Below are 19,753 nucleotides of genomic sequence, written 5' to 3' on the forward strand. Positions count from 1 at the left end.
TGTTTAGATAACAACAGATGTACTTTGCACTTATAATTACCTCTTACTGAAATATTGGTGGCAGCTGTTGCAACTTGAGGTTTGGATCTTTCTTGTGTCTAACTATAGATGGCGCTGGTAATGATTATAGTAAACTCGTGGAAAATGCTAACCTCATTTACATATTGTTAACGGAATACTCCGACAGAGGGCGACATTGACCAAAATGCATTTTTCTGGTTGGCGTCTATTTGTTTATTTATTTCTGCGTTCACTTGTTTTGTCTGGGCTACGTTCACTGTATCTACAGAGCTCGAGCAACACGTTTTTTTTTTATTTTACTAAGCAAAAATTATTGCTAAAAATCACATTTTTATTTTTTCAAAAAAAAATGGTGAATAATTATTCTCTAATGTCCAAAAAAAACAAAAAAAACAACAACAATATTACATTAGTGTAGTACTAAATAAGTTTTTATGTCCAATATGACTTGTTAAACACATGAATTTTATAATTTTATTTTGCTTAAATAGTCACTTTTATTTATTTATTTACTACAATATACTTATACTACAATAACCCTGCCATCAGACGATAATAACAACAACGATATAGCACTGGACTCAATTCACCGTGTCCAGCTCCATTGTAACGCTGTATGTTAATTTCGGGGGAAGCCCTTGTGCGTATCAACTCTGACCCGTCCCGAACGAGCATGCGCAGAGTGTAGCGGGTACTCTTTCGTCCATGTGTGTTTACATGTTGCAGCCTTGATATTTCATAACGATATTCGTGTGTTATTGAACCTAAACAATCACTTTGTGTTTGTTGATAACCACGAATACCGCCAATCAATAATCTAATTTACGCGTTTGAAAGATGAAAAGAACGAAAATTCCCCAAAATAAGGGCATTTCGCCAGGAGAGCAAAGGTCAGAGACGAGTCAACAGCCAATATCGCATAGAGACAGAGCGCGAACCAGAGGGAAACAGGTATGAAAATTAAGTTATATAATATCAAGATTGACCGTCGAGGTTCTATTCTATTCTATTCTATTCTATTCTATTCTATTCTATTCTATTCTATTCTATTCTATTCTATTCCATTCTATTCCATTCCATTCCATTCCATTCCATTCCATTCCATTCCACTGCATGTATATCTAAAAAGACAAAAAGAAATTCAAATTTAATTCATAATAGAATACCAGTTTCGAGGATATTAGCTGCTCTTTCAAATTTTGTCAAAACCTCGCGTTTATTCGATCTACCGATATCAGTAGAATAATTCTAGAAAACTATACAGATTGACTCTATTTACAAATTCAGAATGAAATGTTGTGTTTTATCAGCACATAGTTGAAGGTATGCCCTTGTCATAATTCGTTGAGCACTAATAATAAGACTGGTTATGAAACGAAGTGCGATGCTAAATGAATCATGATTCCATTAAATGCCCAATTTAGTTTTCCCAGGCACATGTTTATTGGAGGTATGGCTATGGGAAAGAGTGTTATTAATCACTTGCACAGCAAATGTTTTTTACAAGGTGTTAACACTAGTCCCCAGAAGCATCAATGTGTATATCATTCCAGATAGAAACATACTTCTCTATGGAGCAAATAAGGAACATGTTCCAAAGATAAGAATGATGTGATATTGACAATTTCTTTAAATTATGTTTTTTATTTCACAATAACTTACGTCGGAAATGCAGATTTGAGATTACCCGGTATGCGTTACATCGTAACATTGCTTTCTTTTGTAAAACATGGCTAAAAAATGACACATTGAAAGATTAATTTGTGTTCGTCATCTGCCATGTGGATTTGTGTCTGCGATTGCATAATCTTTATGGAGTGATATCAGCGGGTCATGATGACTATTTCTATTTTACTCAGAATAAGTGAAAAGTAAAATAGCTACAAAAACACCCGCTAAATAAATTCATACTCGTTTATTTTAATTAACCACTGTTTGCATAAGAAACTGTTTAAAGTTTGCGAAGGTTCGACTGATCATGAATTCTTATTCTTATTACCTCACTGGACTGATGAATCATGTTTTAGTGCATCCATGTCACATGATATTGATTGGCAGCTGCGCGTCGGTTTACTGGTTCGTGTTTTATCCTTTATTCAACAACTTCTCAACTTTTATGTTATGTATTAATTCTATTAATCAGATCGACGGATTCATGATTTATATTCTCTGTATAAATTGAGAGAAGTTAGTTAGAACATGGCTTTGTCAGCTGATCTTGATTAACAGGAGATCGTCAAAAGAACACACATGATTGGTTAATCTAATGCAACATTTTACTATTGGAGGGCGCATAGCCATGTTAGAAGCTGGTTATAAAATGACACAGCCTTTATACATGGTTTTGAAGTCACGAGTGCAGAACGCAAGTGACTACAAAACCTTGTATAAAGGGTGTATCATTTTATAACCTATACATACAACATTGCTACAATACATTCATAGTTACATACATCTACCATGGTAATTGTTTTATAAGTTGAAAAAAAACACAGATTGTATCAGAATCCACTGGAGCTGATTACTACAGCAAGACTTGCAAGGAAATAATCCCTATTGTTTAGAAGCGTATTTATATCCACTTATCACATATATTGATTTGGGATCACCAATGATCACTTTCTTCTGTGTCTGCTCATTGTATATTTTCGGAACACAATTTGGCGAAAGGTTTCCTAGGACTTCAGTGTAAGTCTCTATGACCCCCCCCCCCCCTCAGGATCCAGCGAAAGTCACTGTAATTTTCTTAGACTGACATGTAGGCGTGAGTGGCGCCCTCGCCGGCTGAACGGCATCAGACCCCCACTAGCGCCTGACTAGCGGCAAGATCAATACTGCAAATTCGCAAAGTTCACGCCTTCTTGCATTGAGTTTCAATGAATATTCATTCTGGTGGTCATGGTAACACCGTCAATCAAAGCAGTGTTTGTATTGTTGGCAAAAATCACTGTTTTCAACAGGATGATAAATTTTGGGTGGAAATAAACTGCTGTGAATGGTTACTTTTTGATAGCTGTCACTATCTGACATTTCTGCAATTTGATTGGTACCGACAAAAAATCATTGGGGGAAGTGAAAAACTACATCGTTCTGTCAGGCGTGTGTTGGGTTTGAACCACCGCGGAGGGCACAACTCACGCGACCTTGTCAAGCTATAACTTCCTAGGACCATAGTGAAAGTCACTATGACTCTCTAGAACCAACGTAAAAGTCACTGTGATTCTAAGGACCACAATGAATGTCATTGTAACTCCCAAGGACCCAGAGAAAGTTGCCATGACTGGTCGCATTTTCTTATCAGTTGATGTTCTTTTGGGCATACTTTGTAAATATTCTTGTAATAATTTTTTTTTTCAGAATACTACAAATAAAACAAGTTTCTTTTCACGATGTTTAAGTATTGGGAAATATATTGTACTTTTAATGGTTTTACCTGCATTTTTAAATCATGCTCTGTTGTACAAGGAAGGAGACGTCTTAAAACCTCCAGGTAAGTAACCTCTGGGTCAATGTGTGAGGGAATCTGATTATGGCTTTATAATTTTTTGGGCATTTTATTTAAGCTATCATTAATTTTCGCTGAAATAACATTTTTGGTGTTTTGTATAGAATTTATTTTATTCCCTGATTTTTGAGAAGTTGAGGAAAAAAGGTATATTCACTGGATTTTATTTTCACTGAATCATTCCTTCAGTGAAAATAGCGAAAATTGATTCCAAGCGAAAATAAAGTATTTTACAGTATTATTATTTATTTAGTGTTTTTATTGTTTTTGTAATCGCGGCGGCGTGGTATTTTGCGATAGTTAAAGCTACAGTAGCTATGATTTTAAAAGTTTGTTATCTAAATATAACCAAATAAAGATGACCAAATCTTACCAAAATATTGTTTTATAAACAATTGCCTGGGCATAATGCTAATGTCACATGAAATGCAATGTGAAACCTAAGGGTCGAGTAGTCACATGTTGGGAATTGAACAAAGTTATGACACATGACCAACACTATTATGGGAAATAACAGATAAAATCATCAATGAGAGGGCATCAAAAAGAGGCTTAGCCTGTCAGGTTCACAAGATTGCGATGTATTTGCCCACATCTGTTTTATGACTTCACTACCTTAAAGAACTCTTTCAACAACAATATTAAGACATTCGTACCAGCTGCTCCAAAATATTGGCAATTATGGCCATGCAGTAACACAATGTCTTGTCTCTCATTACTGAAGGAAATCAACAGCCGCGATGTTGTCACTGATTGGCTTCTTGCACTGTCAATCACTGTGGTGGTGTATGAAAATGATTAACATACTGTAAAATGACTAATTTTCATTGGGTTTAAATTTCGCTGATTTACCATTTCAGGCATATTCAGTGGGTTTTAAATTCACAGTTTTATCATTTAGAAAATGTGTTCTATGCTAAATTTTACATATTCACTGGGTTTTAATTTAGCAAATTTTCCAGTCAGAGGAATAAACAAAATTAAAACCCAGTGAATAATTAAATTAACCCCTTTACAATATATTGATTTGTTTTTAAATACAGTGAAAGTTGTAATTTTATTTTTAGGACAGATTTATGAAATTGATGAACAAAAAATGTATTTGCATTGTGTGGGAAGAGGATCACCAACAGGTAAAATATACTATGTAGTAGTTAAGGTATTATTACTTTTCATTCTTATTATGCACTTTAAATTTAAATTATCGGTATATTATTTTTGTTTGGATAACACAGCAATTTCCTAAAATATAACCAAGGTATTTCCTGCTGGTTTGAATAACTGAAGAAGAAATCTGGGTCTAATAAACTAGTATAGAAATATGAACCCTCAATTACATGTGTTTTGGACAATTTTTAATTAAATTTGCCATCAGAGATAGGGGTTAGCACTTTGGAAAAAGCACAAAGTTATTGTTCTGATAGAACGTGTTCAGATATCCCAGATTTTATTTTGTTCTTTGTCATTAATTTGATGGAACCTTATGATGGTTCATTTCATTAATTGTTAGTGACTGTTAAATTTAAAGCAAATTTTCAAGAAAAGTCACCTCGATGCATCTGTCCATGCAGGTGCATCCATCTCAGAAATGCCATCAATATAATGAACCATGACATTCATACTAAAAACATTATGTATGCATTGGTCTCATGATCAGAATTAAGATGGATGACCAGCGGCCATTTTTGGCAACATTCAGAAGCATTCATTTCAGAAGCAGATCTGAGGCACGGATGGCCATTATCTTTTACGTGCTTGGGCTGTTGCCAATTGTGCATTTATAACTGTGTTATCATTAAAACTCGAAAATGTGGCCTATTAAAATTCATCCACCAAATTATTTAATAATTTTTCCTAATTTGATTGGCTTCTAAAATCTAGACCAATTCAAAATTTGGTTGTTTTTGGATCACATACAATTGTATTGTTGTTTTATTCAAGATGGCTGACTGGTAGCCATCTTATGTATAAATTTCATCTTATGTGAATATATATATATATATATATATATATATATATATATATATATATATATATATATATATATATATATATATAATATTTTTTTTAATTCCTTATATATATTTTGACAGTGGTTCTAGATGCTCCAACAGGCATGTCATCAGATGTGTGGATTTTTGTCCAAGAAAAACTATCCAAATTAACTAAGGTAAAATCTTTGACCTTTGATCAATTGTTGTCAACTTTTACCAAAAAAACAAACTTCATAGGTTGTGCCAAAATTTGCTGGGAAAACTTATGGTGCATATTGTCTACCGGCAATCTTTGTCTTTTCCAAAATGATTACATGTTTTAATAAATCTGAGATTGTAGGGTTACTCATGAGACATCCTCTATATATTCTGTATTCTTTTATGACAATAGTTCATGTGACGTGTATGTGCATGTACATGTGCATGTCTGTCATTTCCAATAAAGAAACTTACTTTCCATTGACATATATCCGTGACATTCTTGGGAAGATTAGGTTTTACACACTATAGTACATCCTGTGATACATACACAAACATTTTGTGCTTAACAGTAAAGCATGTGCAGGTGATGACCCTCCCGCTTAAAATGAACCATGTAATTTGCAGGTCTGTATTTATGACAGAGCCGGTTTGGGATACAGTGAAGCTCCCTCACAGGTGAGTTTAGCCATTTCGGCATGCCAAAGGTTCTTTATGTTTTCTGTAATGAATTTGATAAATATTTTTCTTGGTACAATTTTCAGATATTCCACTGATACTTTCTGCACAACTCACTGCATTCTCTTCATCTGTATATGAATATTTATAAATGCTAATAACAGTTGAATCGAATCAGCCAATTAAAGAGCACAGTGCACATTGACGTCATTTGTTCTATTTATATTCCATCAGCGAATAGAAACCTCTTGTTTTAGTTTGAATTGTGTAATTAATAAATATTTATGAAAACAAAGGGAATGGGTTTGTAGCACTGAGAGTATTCCTGCTCAAGTGATTTAATTTAAACTTGGTATGTAGGTGCTCTGAAATATTCTGACCCGAGGACTTTTGTTATCTTTATGCATATTTATTACCTAATTTGCATAATGCTATTAAAATCATGTGACCTCACTAATGAATATTATGTCACCTCATGATGAATATTATGAATAAACTACTGGTCATTTGATTCTCTTAATTTTTTTTTCTGACTCCAGTTTCAATATAAAAATGTAGAAACAGATGAAAAAGAGAAATCATACATGCATAACAAATGGCAAGAAGCAACCACTGAAAGGTACAAATCTTTTGTTTTGAATTTGTTTTTTCCGTTTTGATATGCGTTCCATGAAATGATTACAGATGTGTTTCCACTTAGCTTATCAACCACAAATGATCTTTGAGTTTACAATTTAGACAGGTTAGTTGATGACTAGTTAGGGTAACACTAACATGTCTCACGATGTGTGTGTGTTTGTGTGCTCTTTCCTCCCTGTACTGGGTAAAAAGGGCACAATATTACATACAATTTTGACCTGAATAGTAAATATTTCAAATAAATTTTTTGTAAATTTTTTTTACCAATTACAAGTCAGTAGAATTATGTATTCGTTCTGTACAACAACTGTCATCAAATCTTCTTATTGCCCTTTGCTATAATATCATTGAGACTACTCCTTCAAATTGACGAGGGCAAGCCAACTATTGGAATATTTATCGATTTTACAAAAGCTTTTGATACTATTAATCATACAATTTTGCTGGAAAAAATGGGTCATTATGGTATACGCGGGCTTCCAAATAAGTGGTTTAAAAGTTATCTAGAAGATAGATCACAATTCATTTTTTCAAATGGTGTTTCATCTGGGCAACTTCCTATATCATGTGGTGTACCACAAGGTTCAGTACTTGGCCCTACCTTATTTCTTTTATACATTAATGATTTCCCAAACTCTACACATTTTTTTAACTTTAGACTCTTTGCTGATGACTCCAATTTGTTTCATTCTTTTCCACTAGGGGCAGATATTGATTTGTGTATTATTAACAAACATTTAAACAGTGTTGTACACTGGTGTGATGCAAATAAGTTGACTATCAATTGTTCAAAAACAAAATATATGATCATCAAAAAAAATGATAGCCAGAATTATAACGTTTTCCGACTTTACTGCGCATGCTCCACCAATTTTTAATACTCTCCAAATTCTTGATATTTTTAAACTTCATAAGTCATTACTTTTAAGTTTTATGTATGATATAATTCATGAGAATCTCCCACAATCAATGTCAACATATAATTTGCAGTATTTACATCATAAATATAGAACACGACAAAGATGTCGAAATGATTTACTTGTACCTAGAATGAACACAGTAGCGGGGACATTTGCAATATCTTATTTAGGGGCCAAACTTTGGAACAGCATATCAATTTCTTTAAGGTCTAAACAAAAACTTACATTCAAAAATACTATACGGGAAAATTTAATGTCAGAGTATTTAGAATAGAACTAATATTTATTATAAATGTATGTATATACATATATATATATATTATTATATTATCATATTTGTTTATTTGAAATATACTGAGGTGTAACCTACTGTCCTAACTTAAGTCATTAAATTCAAGTTATGTCAGGGATCTGACTCGACTAGCTTTTAAGCTATTTCAGATTCCATTTTACCTAGACTGCATGTACAATTTTGAGTATTGTATGAAATATTTTCTAGGTCAATAAATTATTATTATAATCTCCAATTTAAATTTAACTACTGTTTATAGTTTACTTATTATGATTGGTGGAGAGTGTAGGAGACATTTTCTCATTAATTTTCATAAACATGATATATATAAATATACATGTAGTTTATAATAATTTTTCTATGACTTTTGTAGGATGGCTGATGATTTAAAAAAACTGTTATCCGTCAGTAAAACAGAATTACCGTATATACTGGTTGGTTCAGAAATTGGAGCTTTGATTGCAAGATTCTATGCACAGTTATCAGAAATAAGGTAACAAACATGAGTGCTAATGTGTTTTATAAATACCATCTTTGTTACAGGCTAAAAAGTAGTTCCCGGGTAATTCATGTGCACATACCAACTATGTTCCATACTAAAAAGTAGTCCCTGGGAAATTCATGTACATTTACCAACTATGTTCCAAACTAAAAAGTAGTCCCTGGGAAATTCATGTACATTTACCAACTAAGTTCCAAACTAAAAAAGTAGTCCCTGGGTAATTCATGTCCGCATACCAACTATGTTCCAAACTAAAAAAAATAGTTCCTGGGTAATTCATGTATACATTTACCAACTAAGTTCCAAACTAAAAAAGTAGTCCCTGGGTAATTCATGTCCGCATACCAACTATGTTCCAAACTAAAAAAAATAGTTCCTGGGTAATTCATGTATACATAACAACTATGTTCCTGACTACATATTAGTCCCCGGGTAATTCATGTCTGCATACCAACTATGTTCCAAACTAAAAAAAATAGTTCCTGGGTAATTCATGTATACATAACAACTATGTTCCTGACTACATATTAGTCCCCGGGTAATTCATGTCTGCATACCAACTATGTTCCAAACTAAAAAAGTAGTCCCTGGGAAATTCATGTACATATACCAACTAAGTTCCAAACTAAACAAAGTAGTCCCTGGATAATTCATGTGCACATACCAACTGTGTTCCAAACTAAAAAAGTAGTCCCTGGGTAATTCATGTACACATACCAACTATGTTCCAGGTTAAAAAGTAGTCCCTAGGTAATTTATGTACACATACCAACTATGTTCCAAACTATAAAAAAGTAGTCCCTGGGTAATTCATGTACACATACCAACTATGTTCCAGGTTAAAAAGTAGTCCCTAGGTAATTTATGTACACATACCAACTATGTTCCAAACAAAAAAAAGTAGTCTCTGGGTAATTCATGTACACATACCAACTATGTTCCAGGTTAAACAGTAGTCCTAGGTAATTTATGTACACATACCAACTATGTTCCAGGTTAAAAAGTAGTCCCTAGGTAATTTATGTACACATACCAACTATGTTCCAAACTAAAAAAAAAGTAGTCTCTGGGTAATTCATGTACACATACCAACTATGTTCCAGGTTAAACAGTAGTCCTAGGTAATTTATGTACACATACCAACTATGTTCCAGGTTAAAAAGTAGTCCCTAGGTAATTTATTTACACATACCAACTATGTTCCAGGTTAAAATGTAGTCCCTAGATAATTCATGTACACATACCAACTATGTTCCAGGTTAAAAAGTAGTCCCTAGGTAATTTATGTACACATACCAACTACGTCCCAGGTTAAAAAGGAGTCCCTAGGTAATTTATGTACACATACCAACTATGTTCCATGTTAAAAACAAGTCCCTAGGTAATTTATGTACACATGCCAACTATGTTCCAGGTTAAAAAGGAGTCCCTGGGTAATTCATGTACACATACCAACTATTTTCCAGGTTAAAAAGGAGTCCCTGGGTAATTCATGTACACATACCAACTATGTTCCAGGTTAAAAAGAAGTCCCTGGGTAATTCATGTACACATACCAACTATGTTCCAGGTTAAAAAGGGGTCCCTGGGTAATTCATGTACACATACCAACTATGTTCCAGGTTAAAAAGGAGTCCCTGGGTAATTCATGTACACATACCAACTATGTTCCAGGTTAAAAAAGAAGTCCCTTGGTAATTTGTGTGCACATACCAACTAATGTTTCAGGCTAAATAAATATTGGTCTCTGAGTAAATTATGTGCATGTACCAACTATGTTCAGAGGTGAGTAGTGGTCCCTAGGAATTCATGTTCAATTACCTTGGGTAATTCATGTCCTCGATGGCCCATTGATGCTCATCTTGTTGATGTACTGGTTTCACATTGTTAAAAAGGCCTTTTATTTATTAGTGTTGAGGGGTAATACATATTGTACCTTCTGAGATTTAATTGGGGAATACTACTCTTCAGGAGTTCAATAGTTTTCAAAACACAGTTTGATAAACTTTATCGTATATGTCAGCACTTTCCTCAGACCAGCACCTTATATAAATACCAGCAGTGATGTAAGCTGATAATAATTCCACATTGTGTTATTTTCCCAACAGTGATGTTACAGATATTGTCCTTATTGATCCTATCACAGAAATTTTGTTCAAAATTGATGACGGAATATGGACTCAATTTTGGTAAGTATTACTGATAGAAATATGAACGTTATATATATAGGCAATATCTCAATATTTTTTAATTCTTGAACAGAATAACTTACAAGTCTACAATGAAGAACATAACAAAATGGACTCGCAAGCACAAACTATAATGACCAAGTACACATTACATGGTCATATCAGTACAGTGAGAGAAATGGTTACAACCATGAGGGGTTTTCAGGTGTTTTGAAAGAAAGCATACACATCTACATGTGACAAGCGAACCTCAAGGATTATGGTACAAGATGAGAAATTTTCGAAACCCCTTAAGAAGCAAATTTAGTAAGAAAAAATACACTTCAGGCAGTTTCTAGTCGCAGCAAGTTTATAATGGTCAACATCTAATCCTTTAATTCTGCTCACCAAATTTTGATTCCAAATTTTACAAACTGGTCTGTATTTTTCTATAATTTCTTGTTTATTTTGGAACAAATAGATATCAATTTCCATTGACTATAATTCGTGAGGATTTTTTTCGAAAAAATGTGAAAAAATTCAGGTTTATTTTGTGAAAGGTTCAAAAGTTTAAATCCACAAAATCACAAATCTGATTGGCTGTTATGGTCATGAGGTACAGTTATCATCTTTTGTTTCCAGCAGGTAGTGCGAGTAGTTGTTTACATTATTTCTATTCCTGTGTCTGTTTTATTTTCAGGTTCGGTCATTTAGTGCCATCGTTTCAAGCACTTCATACATCGGCCATTGTGGGTTTATCAAGAATAGCTTTACTAATGGGTTTAATGCAACAGCCAATCATAGGGCCAGAATTTACGCTTCCTGATGATGTCGTAGCTAGACAAGTAAGTCAGAAATTATGAAAAAAAATGGTCCATTTTGTCTTGCAAGAAACGCTGCACAACATATACCATATGTTACCAATATTTACGAGAGTTTAGATTCCAAATAAATTTATCTCGGGGTAGGGAACGAGGGGATACCGTTGACTTCCGATTTCATACAAGTGTGCACATAGTAACGACATACAATAGAACACCAAGCAAGACACAGGTCAAAATAGGTTTAAATCTATATATATATTCATGGTAATGAGTAAACATTAACAACAACAAAGTTGTACATAAATAAACAAAATAACGTTACTATATCCAAATAGTCAATAATAATGCCTTAATCTACACAGCAATACTGTCTGTTATGACCCTTAACCTAACGTATCTATGCCAATACTGTCGCTACGTCGGTAGTGCTAAACGATGGGTAGTCTGTCACGTCGCGTTTAGTCAGCGGTACTATCACGCTCAACTACAACGCCTATGTTATATTGCAAGAGCCCTGCTCGGCAACTATAACCCCTAGACTAATCTATTCTCAAAGTATCTCCAAATACTCAAATAAAAACCCAACAACCAATACACTAACACTATGCTTCAGGTATTACTATTAACACCACATGGAACCGATCACTAGCCTAAGTATTAACATCCCGTAATTCTCATTGGTCAATCCCTGACTGAACCAAACACATTACAACAATAGGTATCACAATACAGTTTGCGTCAATATTGTCAACACTCTGACAATCATCTGAATAATAATGATAAAATACAGTGCAATCAAACAACTACTTAACTATGCATGTACTTAACACAACAATAATATAACTTGCAACGCAGTTGCACAAGAGTCACGCATTAAACCAAACCAGTTCATATGTCTCAGACTGTCACAGTCAAGAACACAGTTCTCTGTTGGATACTGGACGGAATGTCTCTATCACTACACAGCGGTATCATACAACAAACTCTGTATACCCGTGGACGGTTTGCAGTTCAATGTTCTCTTCATATACAGCACACACTCTCAGGCGATAAAGGTTCTTCGACACAGCGTTGAAAATCTCAAAGTGTTTCTGCCAAATGGAAAATCGGCCATAGCTTCCGCTGTATCTTATGGTTTTGCAGTTTCACGAATCAATGCACAATATTCACAGACCTGTAACACGTCTGTGCAATAAATCAAGTTCATCACAATAATTCGAATGTCACGATAATCAGATGACATGGAATAACACAGCAACCATGTTTATATTCGAATCGATGAAAGGAATGAGTCGCCAGTTGACTCACATACATAAATACGGCAGTACAATGATGTATCATCGATCGTCACACTCTACATGTGCGCAGCCATCTTTGTTATAATGTTGTCATCTCACAAATCGCGTGATCGAGATTTGTATTCACGCGCGTATGCGTACACGTAGTGTTAACTCACGATTTCTGAAAAGGAGCTGCAGAAATGTCAATTCTGGTCGGATTAACTCGACATTTGCATCGGCAGAGTCTCTGGTCTCTTTTCTCATCAGAATGTAGCTCTGAGATCAAATCCGGACACAATACGTCCAACACCAGCCAAATCTTTCAGCAGCCCATCTCCGGCATGTCCTAGTACGCCGCCATCATGAAGTAAAAGGGACGACTCCCTAAGATAACGCAGAATATTTTCCCGCGCTCACAATACCCATCAAATTACATTAGCATCTAGTAAAACAGAACAAATCAAGACCGCGCTAGGCAGTCATAGAAAGGGAAAATCCCCAGATATATGCCAATGCATGTATCAATTGGGTATCGCCTTCTAGGCACAATTCCTAACACATGGTATTATGATTTCGTAAGATCTATAAATATCCCACACAAAGTGTAATCTCTGGTACATGTTCTGACACGGCTGCTTTCAATCAAGGGCTGAACCAACAGCGTTCTAACGGAGGGTTCTCCAACTAGCTAAATCACACAAAATAAGATCACCAAATCCTACAGTAAATTCGACATGGTTACACATACAATTACATTTTTGACACAACAACCAAGATCATGGCCCTAGCAACCAGTTCAAACACCATATATTTGCATAATGATTTGACCAACATAGGTCATACTCAGAACAAACTTTAATTTCGTCATCAACTTTTGTGACATCCATGGCAACAGTAACATCACCATAGTGACTGTCAAGGAAACTGCATTTTGGTGATGCAACATAGTAGGCAATAATAATTAAACTCAATTTTTGCAACATGTTGCATTTAGAACTGCTAGAATTTTAGCAGTTATATTTTATAGCGTAGTATAGCGTAGTATAGCGTAGTATAGCGTAACTTCTGTTAACAATAGGACATTTGTCATATTCATCCCATATATGCTTGATTTTGGCAATATTGGTTTTGTTCATGATTGCATCTAAATAATTAATGCATATAAAATAAACAGTATCCATCTTTACTATCCTATCCTTGAGGCGGATATCTGGGTATTTTCATCGCCTGGCAAACATCACAGTGAAAACAAAGGCCAAAACGTCTCAGAAAACTACTTTCTCTTAGTTTTTGAGATTCTTCTAAACAGAATAACAAGATTATCCCTATATGTACAATATATATAAATTTGGTTTCTCAGGATTACTTCAAAACTGAGTTTGTGCTGTTTCCTTGACTTTAGCTGTTTTCACCGGCTCTGCGACCGGTATTCCACAGCATCTCGTGCAGAGCCCATAGAAATACATGGTACAGTGGTGCACGTCTTAGCAACATAGAACGTTCTGTGATGTAGCTTTACCGCTGGGGATAGCCCTGTTCACACATGATGTGCTTTGTCATACAATCTTTGCTGCATACAAAATCCTGCTATAAACGAAGTGCGTCTGTGATATTAAAATGACTTAGGTACGCATAAGCAATGTCAATCAAATCGACCGCTCTGTTTGGTTTTGTAGTCATTCAGAATATAACAAATCTCTCATCAATGCTAATTTCTTTTTTGACTTCCATGGGAGTCTTTGCAGTTACCCTGTCTGTATGTGTGTCTGTCTGTTCCACTGATATCTCAAGAACCATACATCGGTTTTTGATGAAACTTGGTGCATAGATGCTCTGGGCCAATGCGCAGATTTGATTAGGTTTTTGTAGAAATCTGTGCATAATAATTACCTATTTTGCATAATGATTAGTAATTTTTGGCTTTTCCACTGATATCTCAACTACTAATCATCACATTTCAATGAAACTTGGTACCTAGATGTCATAGGACACTGCACAGACCTAGTAGATTTTAGGGTAATATCAGTACATATTAATTACCTAATTTGCATAATAAATTAATTTTCAGCTTTTGATATTTCAGGTAGTAAGCATTACATTACAATGAAACATGGTACATAGATACTCAAGGACTATGCAGAGATTGATTGTTTTGGAATAAATATTTGTGCATATTAGTCACCTAATTTGCATAATTAGTTAATTTTCGAATTTCCTTATTTCCCGTATCTCAAGTACTAATCATCACATTTCAATGAAACTTGGTACATAGATCCTCTAGGACTAGGACTAGTTTGGGGGTAAATAATTGTGCATATTATTTAACTTATTTGCATAATTATTCAATTTTCAGCTTTTTCACTGATATCTCGAGTACTAATCATCATCTTTAAATGAAACTTTGTACATAGATGCTCTAGGGCAATGTACAAATATGATCGGTTTTGGGTTAAAATCTGTTCATATAAATTCTCTAATTAGCATAATAATTCATAATTGTTTGGTTCTGATCGCATTTCAATGAAACTTGGTACATAGATGGTCTGTTACATTGCGCAGACCTTATTAGTTTTACACTCTGTTCATTTTAATTTTCTGATTGGCATAATTAGTTTTCAGCTTTTCCATCAATATCTCAAGTACAAGTAATTTTGAATTAATTTTTACTGTGTCTTTAATACTCTCAGCACACGGGAGTTCTTTCTAAGCTCTCTTTGATTTCAAAACAGTCAACGCTGTGAATGGTGTTCCTTGCAGTCATAGAAATGCTTCGTCTATAGAGAGCGGTAGTTAACAGAAGCACTTTATCTCTAGAGGGCGCTAGTTAACAGATGCACTCCATCTCTAGAGGGTGCTAGTTAACAGAAGCACTGTTTCTAGAGGGCGCTAGTTAACAGAAGCACTTCATCTCTAGAGGGCGCTAGTTAACAGATGCACTTCATCTCTAGGGCTGAGTTTGATTGTAACGCGGGTCCCTACGCGCTTAGCGAGGGTTGCACTCGAACGACCGGGGTTGCGACGCGAATGACGTCAAATGATGTCATTTGACCTTTAAACTCTACTCGGGCTTCTCCAGCTAATGTACCAAGGCTGCTCGAGTTGTAACTCTACAAAATGTCTGCTAAACAAAAGTGAGTATGGCGAAGTTTTTGTTTATGTTTTGTATTTATCAAGAGTTTGAAGTATTATACTTAATATGAATGTGTTGGAAATATGTTTGATTATGAATATTTGTCAACTGTTGTAAATTTGTGCACCAACAATTGTGCAGACTATATAATTTTGCGTATTTATTGGTCAATTCATTTATATTTTATTGGCAAATTACAATTACTATACTAATATTAGTCTTGTTCAGCAAACTGTACATGCATGATTTGAACTTGAGTTGAAAGTACGCACAATTTAGTTAAAACTGGTTAAAGGCAGCAACTAATAATGATAGTTGTCAACGACCAACATTACATCTTGAACTCGTTTGGCAACAATTCAAGGTCGTTGATGCCAAAATTTTGATCCTAAGTAAATGCACAATGTCCCGTGTTGAAAATGTTGGCAATATTTCGCACAATACCATGCACTGTTGACTTCGAAATGTCGAAGGTATTGCTTTCTTCTCTCATTGACTCTTGGTTTACTAAGTACCAAATAAAAATCATTAGCTGCTTCTCTGGGGAAACCTGCTGTCTGCCACCGGCATGTTCTGATATAAGTAAATATCCAATTCGCTCTAAAATATAATTAAATACGGCTGATTCGAAAGTGAAAAGAAAAATCACATGAGTACTCCGGTACGATTACTTCTGCGAAATCCCGGATTCTAGGAACATATTTCCTACGCAAAAATAGCGTAATTAACGCAGCAATTGACATGAAATTAGATAAAATATCAAAAATAAAACCATCTTCAGTCTCTTCTGTAATTTGTTCAAAAAACTGCTGAAAAGTGACAAATTCTTGGAAGTTGTCGGCCATATTGTATATATCCGTGAGTGCAGATTTTGCCATTCGTTTGTAATCTCCCGGGTTACGATGCTGCGCATGAGCATTAACGAAGCCTGACGTAGGTCCTACCTACTCGGGTCATGACCCGCGTTAGAATCGAACTCGGCCTAGAGGACACTAGTTAACAGATGCACTTCATCTTTAGAGGGCGCTAGTTAACAGATTCACTTCATCTCTCGAGGGCGCTAGTTAACAGATGCACTTCAGCTACTTATGATAAGTTCAATTAAAGGGAAGTTTGATGCAGCTAATCACAAATATAAAGATTAGTCTACAATGAATTTAAATTTGTCTAACATTATTTTTTTTTCAGAAATATTTATTGTGTAATCCAAGTCATTTAAAAACTGTAGTTGATGAACATTATTTTATTAATGAAAGCATATCACAGATTAAGTAAGTATCAGTGAACTAATATATCATGTTTACATTGTGATTGAAGCTTATAAGAAACAGTATGTTAAACTATTGAAAGTACTAACAAAAACTACTACATGAACATTTAATGTAATTTGTTTCTAACATTTTGCATATTTTTTTTTCTCTTCTTTTTTTTTGGGTGGGTGGTGTTGATTCATATTTTGGTTTTGTCTCAAAAGATTATCACCATAGAAACACCTTCATTTTCAATATGGTTTGCGTATTCATTTCAGTACTTTGTGGCAGATGAAGTCATTTCCATCTAATATATCTGTTACCGTGGTAACAGGAAACTATTATGATGAGCAGCTTCCAAGTAATCTCAATACAGTGAGTAAAACTGTGATCTCAGTGCATGACAACTTTGTAGTTTATTTTCTTACCAAACTACATGCTTAGTGATGAATGGATTTTGTAGTGATTTGGATTTCACAGTGTGTGAGTCCTTTAGAAAGAACATTTCACTTTAAATTGTAGCTAACACAATAATCCATAAAACACTAACATAGTTGTTGAGTGTGATTACTAAAGATGTATTGTCAGGAACATTTGACATGGATGTTTGACAATATGTCTGATATATAAACTTGTCAATAGGCAAACATCACAAACTGTTCCATGGATTTAGTTGTGATTGAGTTTTCACCATCTTAGGATGTCAGCAAATCCTTAATAACACCTCTGTCTGCAATTCTCTGCAAATCGACTATATCAAAAAATTACACAACAGAGAATAGATTATAATGAAACTTGATACATATGTGCCCTGGAACAATACACTGACCTAATTACTTTGGAGTTGAAACTATGCATAATAATTGCTTAATTTGCATAATACCATTTTTTTTTCAAAAACCAATTATTTCATTTCAATAAGACTTGGTATGTAAGTGCCTGGGAACAATCTATTAATTTTGTATTGAAATTTGAGCATACTAATTGCCGAATTTATTGATATTTCATGGATGCTCTGAAGTAATCAACAGACATGATTAATTTATTAATGAAAAATATGGATAATTATTATTAGCTAATTTTAATACATGTATCTCAAAATCAGATTTAAATTAAACTTATAGTAAAGGTGCTCTGAAATAAATTAGACTGAAAACCACAAATTGAATGTGGATCACATAGTTTTCACGTTGTACATCTCAAATAGCAGACAAAAATTAGTTGCCAAGCTGCTTGTTTGATAGGTTAATTAATTTTTAATATGTTTCCAATACTATCAGCACATAGGAGTTCTTTGATTTGTCCTTAGCAGAAGCCCAGATTAAGATTATTCTTTCGAATTTATAGGACGTTTTTACTTATGTTATTTATTATGTCTTTGAGAACTTTGAACATTGCACATCACATACTTCTTAAAGTTAGTTGTGTTTACTGTGCTCCCAAAGTATAATTTGAACAGCAGTGCATGATGGGATTTAATGTAGTAAAGACAAATAATAACTTAATAAACGGCGCAATACGGGGCAGCTTCTGATAAGAGCAGTCACAAATGATTTGATTTTTACTAAAGTTACTCAAAATTGAAAGTTATCAGCAAGTTTCGCCGGCAATACAATTATAAACAAATCAAGTTCTTGTACAGATGTTGACAATGCACTCGTTTAGGGAATGTATCATCAAATCATATGAACTACTAAGTATATGTAATATATATCTTTTTCGTGATCTGATTAACTTTGACTGACTGATGGCCATTTTAAATTCATTAAAATCATTAAATCCTCAACATGTTTTGAGAGATGACTGGGATAATTTCAATAAATCTTGTAAACCTATTGAGTTCCAGGTGCAAATACTTATGTTTATGAAATCCACTTGATAATGGCCGTCTGATTACCATTTTTGTCTGGTTTTATCTGGTTCTATCTGGTTCTCTGGATCAAAGTCTCAACCTTCACTTTTAATCTTATAATCTCAGTGACTTTATGTAGTTCCTAAATCTCAAAGGTCTATGCCATTTACAATTAGTAAACATTTGTATTCAGTTTAGCACAAACCGATATTTTGAAATTGTTCAATATTTAGAAATTTGTGTTTTCAGGCATGGGCTAAATCTCATCAGCATTTGATTTCAACATTGCACCCTGGTTGTAAACATATTGTGATAAATGGAGCCGATCATCATATGTTGTATCGAAATCCAGACGCAGTGACTGATCCAATCAAAAGACTGGTACGACAGTGGAGGCAACGTCGCGCAAAGACTGTCAAACAGTGATGACAAATAAAAATATTTTTAAATCACATTTTTAAATTTCTTGTGGCATATTTATTGTCTGTCTAGTGGTCACTTTGTTGTTGTCTGATTATCATAATTTAAAGCAATCTCAGAAGGTGATGGCTGCAGAAGGGAGATTTTCAGAACTAGATGCATGAAGCTGATAACAGCCACTGGTGGCGCTATATACAATCAAAACCTATTTAGGCTTGCCAACGCTCACGCCAGCGAACAGTGTAAAAAGCACAGACACTTGTTAAATTTAGTGACCAGTTTAGCATGATAGAAAGCGC

At 34.4% G+C, this 19,753-nt stretch overlaps 1 protein-coding gene across 1 annotated transcript; it reads left to right on the plus strand.

The window, feature by feature from the left end:
* The first annotated feature begins 680 nt into the window (after nt 1–680).
* LOC102804363 (uncharacterized) lies at nt 681–19,488 on the plus strand. The gene is made up of 12 exons (XM_006825475.3): nt 681–972; nt 3,379–3,511; nt 4,594–4,659; nt 5,620–5,696; nt 6,127–6,177; nt 6,717–6,796; nt 8,402–8,521; nt 10,639–10,719; nt 11,399–11,543; nt 17,121–17,203; nt 17,461–17,557; nt 19,284–19,488. The coding sequence occupies exons 1-12, from the start codon at nt 859–861 to the stop codon at nt 19,458–19,460; spliced, it is 1,224 nt and encodes a 407-aa protein (XP_006825538.1). The 5' UTR covers nt 681–858; the 3' UTR covers nt 19,461–19,488.
* The last annotated feature ends 265 nt before the right edge of the window (nt 19,489–19,753 follow it).

The sequence above is a fragment of the Saccoglossus kowalevskii genome, chromosome 14, assembly GCF_978046115.1.
Source record: "Saccoglossus kowalevskii chromosome 14, keSacKowa6.1, whole genome shotgun sequence".
NCBI lineage: Eukaryota > Metazoa > Hemichordata > Enteropneusta > Harrimaniidae > Saccoglossus > Saccoglossus kowalevskii.

Excerpts from the sequence above, each read along its gene's own strand:
- LOC102804363 (XM_006825475.3), top strand. The coding sequence starts at position 859 with ATGAAAAGAACGAAAATTCCCCAAAATAAGGGCATTTCGCCAGGAGAG. Across the intron at positions 3,512-4,593 it reads AGACGTCTTAAAACCTCCAG|GACAGATTTATGAAATTGAT; the intron begins GTAAGTAACCTC and ends TTTTATTTTTAG. Across the intron at positions 17,558-19,283 it reads TTCCAAGTAATCTCAATACA|GCATGGGCTAAATCTCATCA; the intron begins GTGAGTAAAACT and ends TTGTGTTTTCAG.